This window comes from Neomonachus schauinslandi, chromosome 11 (assembly GCF_002201575.2).
Source record: "Neomonachus schauinslandi chromosome 11, ASM220157v2, whole genome shotgun sequence".
NCBI classification, from domain to species: domain Eukaryota; kingdom Metazoa; phylum Chordata; class Mammalia; order Carnivora; family Phocidae; genus Neomonachus; species Neomonachus schauinslandi.
Genome location: NC_058413.1, coordinates 91,436,346 through 91,440,528, shown reverse-complemented (window position 1 = coordinate 91,440,528; position 4,183 = coordinate 91,436,346). Strand labels below are relative to the sequence as shown.

Here is a 4,183-nt window from a genome sequence, read left to right as displayed (position 1 = left end):
GATTTTTTTTTTTTTTTACTATAAAGGCAATTATTGGATAATTAGTAAAATCTAAAGAATGTCTGTAGATTAGATAACAGTACTATACTAATGTTAATTTCCTAGTTTTGATAACTATTATAGTTATGTAAGGGGGTGTCCTTAGTTTTAGAAAACACACTCTAAATGGGGTGTGTAGGGAAAGAAGGCATTATGTCTGCAACTCATCATATCTACAACTAACTGGCTCAGAAAAAAAATGAGTACACACATGTGTGAGTATATGTATACATATGTGTATATATGTATTTATATATAAAAAGAGAATAAAACAACATAATGAAAACAGTTTTGGGAATCTGAGTGAGAGGTATACATGGATTCTTTGTACTAGTTCAGCTTTTTGGTAAGTTTCAATTATGTCTAAATTTTAAAAGTCAATTTAATGGAGTTTCCTATGGGTGCTTCATCATAACAGAAAAGCTAGGCAGCTTTGGTATTAGAATTCTTTATGTTTAAAAGCTTTATGTTTTATGTTAGGAGAAATAAAATTTCAGATTCAATTAGATATGCCCTCTTAAAACAAAATGATGAATTATTTTGTATCTTAGTATTTTTATCATCATGATGACTTGCCTAGAAATTAACCAAAGTTCTGTAGCATCAAGACCATCCATAGATTTCTCAGTCAGCATTTATAAGTTTGTGAGACAGAAAAAGAACTGACCTGCAAACCAGAAGACCTGGATTCTACTTTTGGTTCTGCCAAAGAAATGTCTCAGTCCAGGTTCTTAGTTGATAAACCTGGCCCTTCAACAGAAGGTGAAGAAATAAGAAGAGAGAAGAGATACAGCACTGGCTGGCATTACATTTTGATACATTGTAGGCAAACTGTTAGGGTAAAATTCAACCATTGTAACTTTACAACTGTTTATTATCTTTTAGTATTGTCATGCGTTTCTTTGCAGTGACAAGTGATAAAATGATTGAAACAATGTGTGTGTGTTTAAAGATCGTAAGAGTGGAGGTTTTAAAACATGCCTATTTCAGCACTTGCCTGCCAAAGGGGGAGTTCAGGGAAGAAAATGAGGGTGTTTCCATTTAAGAAGCTTCCTTCCTTCCTTCCCTCCCTCCCTCCCTCCTTCCTTCTTTCCCTCCTCCCCTCCCCTCCCCTCCTTTCTTTCTTTCTTTCTTTCTTTCTTTCTTTCTTTCTTTCTTTCTTTCTTTCTTTCTTTCTTTCTTTCTTTCTTTCTTTCTTTCCTTTCTTTCTTTCTTCTTTCTTTCTTTCTTTCTTCTTTCTTTCTTTCTTTCCTTTTGTTTTAGTACATTATTTATTCTCTGCTTCCTTCCAAATAGGATTTAAAGTGGCTTGCAAGAAAAGCCACAAACAACTGGTAGGTGAAATATGCAAAGAAAAAAAAATCAAGAAAAGAAGATTTTTAATTTAAAATTTAAATACAAAAATTTAACATTGTTTCTATAAATAAAATTTATTTTTTTCCTTAGCATTATGGAACATAGAAATTAAAAGAGTCAAAATAAATTACGTTGATCTTATTATGAGAAAAGAAGAAATATGTTCTTTTCAATGGAGAGGGAACTTTATTTAAATATTTATTTAAATATATATATATATATTTTTAAAGATTTTATTTATTTATTTGAGAGAGAGAGAATGAGAGACAGAGAGCATGAGAGGGAGGAGGGTCAGAGGGAGAAGCAGACTCCCTGCCGAGCAGGGAGCCCGATGCGGGACTCGATCCCGGGACTCCAGGATCATGACCTGAGCCGAAGGCAGTCGCTTAACCAACTGAGCCACCCAGGCACCCTATTTAAATATTTTTTATCTATTTATTTGAGAGAGAGAGAGAGAGAGCATGAGCAGGTGGAGGGACAAAGGGAGAAGGAAAGAGAACCTTAAGTAGGCTCCACGCCCAGCACAGAGCCCAACACTGGTCCATCCCAGGACCCTGAGATCATGACGTGAGCGGGAATCAAGAGCCTGTGGCTTAACCAACTAAGTCACCTAGGTGCCCTGGAGAGGGAAATTTATTACTGCTACTTGAATTTGAGTGAAAATTATAACACGGGCTTTCTATAACAGACAAAGATAAATCAGTGTTCCTTGTTTTGGAAAAACATGTAGTAACATATTTAAACTTGATTGGGTTGTTTGTTTTTTTACTATCTTTTACAAAACTAAAGCTGATTCTTTTAGGAGCTAATAAAAAAATGATTCAAGTTCATAGCCTTCCAGGCAGCTAATAATGCAAGAAGAATATTTAGATTGTGGAGGAATGTGCGCACTAGAAAAATCTTTAAACCACAGTTGACCATGCACGAGAAAGATCTTACTTTAAATGTTACTTAATTTAGTTTGAGTTTTGGTGTTGATTGGCAGAAAATTGGAGATTATACTCTACAAAAAGGAAGGATATTGAGTTCTGGTATTCTATACTAATCTGGGCTTTTTTGAAATTTTTTCCATCCTCCTTTCTCTCTAGATTTTTGTGAATGTGCTTTTAACTGAGATTATGAGAAAGAAAATATGTTTTCCTAACTTTCAGAGATTTAAACAACTAAGAAACGTTTCAGGGAGGATGGTGGTTCTGGAAGAGAATTCCATGCAGCGTAAGAATCAGTTCACAGTCTGCTAAGTGAGTCTATTAATTATCTTTCATTATAAAACAGAGGGAAACAGGAAAACAGACATATATTTTTAAACTTAGCGAGGTTGGGTGCCTGGGTGGCTCAGACGGTTAAGCGTCTGCCTTCGGCTCAGGTCATGATCCCAGGGTCCTGGGATCGAGTCCCGCATCGGGCTTCCTGCTCCTTGGGAGCCTGCTTCTCCCTCTGCCTCTCTCTCTCTGTCTCTCATGAATAAATAAATAAAATATTTAAAAAAAATAAAAATAAAAAAAATAAACTTAGCGAGGTTAAGTAGTAGATCGATACAGCATACATTTCATTTCAATATCTTGGAAGCTGCAAACGAGGATTTGTCCTAAGAAATGGAGACTCAAACTTTGCCTAGCAAAGCTTTAGGTTTTCTCACTTATTCTCCACAGCAAAGCCTCTCTTATGAAATGCACTTCGCAGGGCTGATTTTACATCCTTATTCCTCAGGCTGTAGATTAGTGGGTTCAGCATGGGGGTGACAAGATTATTCAATATCTGAATTATCGCACCGAGCAAGGCACTGGGGTTGGGTTGGAGATAGATGATGATTACCGGCCCCAAAGCACAAAGAATTGCAGTGATATGGGCATTGCAGGTGGAGAAGGCTCGCTGCCTGCCCTCTGCTGAGCGAATTTTTGATATGGAGATCCCAATGCGAGTGTAGGAAACAAGGATGAGAGAAAAGCAAATGAGAGACAAAAGACCAACATTTGTAAAACCTACCCTCTGGGCTAGAGATGTGTCACCACAGGCTAGAGATAAGATAGCAGGTATGTCACAGAAGTAGTAGTCCACCTCATTAGAGGCACAGTAGGACAACTGGAAGGTGAGAGGGGTTAGAATAATGGCGTGAACACAGCCACCCATCCAGGTCCCTGTGGCTAAGATGGCACAGACCCTGTGGTTCATGATGACCATGTATCTCGAAGGATCACGTGGCATAGGATAACCGAAAAAGCGGTCATAGGCCATCACTGTGTACAGGAAGCACTCAGTGCAGCCCAGGAAATGGTAGAAGAAGAGCTGGGATATGCAGCCCTGAAAAGAGATACCTTGACTCTGCCCTGAAAGGTATAACAGTTGTTGAAGAGAAACCCAGGTCAAACATGGAGAGGTTTCCCAAGAAAAAATACATAGGGGTGTGCAGCCGAGAGGAGGAGAGGATAGCTGTAAGGATGAGCACATTTCCCAAAAGGGTACATAAGTAGAATGAGGAGAACAGGAAGAAGAGGACAGTCTCTAGGCCCTCTGTCTCAGGGATTCCCAGCAGGATGAATTCAGTCACCATTGTGTGATTTCTCATTTTTATGGAAGAATCAACTCTTGGGTGTCTGTGGAAAGAAATCTGTGGTTAAATTTAATATGTATGTAAATTAACTGTGTTTAAGCCAATGTAATGGAAAAGGAGCCAGATGATCTAGATGTTTACAGAGTAGTGCTTCCTGATAGAATTGTCTTCATCTGCTTGCTTCTCTCCATACTGGGTATCACTCTGCAGGTGAGTTTCTCTTTACAGATGCCCCTT

General features: G+C 38.1%; 1 protein-coding gene across 1 annotated transcript; it reads right to left on the bottom strand.

Annotated features, from left to right (window-relative positions):
* Window positions 1–3,030: 3,030 nt before the first annotated feature.
* Window positions 3,031–3,961, bottom strand: LOC123326212 (putative olfactory receptor 10D4). The gene is given in 2 exon segments (XM_044919599.1): window positions 3,031–3,733; window positions 3,735–3,961. Coding segments are annotated over 2 exon segments (930 nt in total).
* Window positions 3,962–4,183: the final 222 nt, after the last annotated feature.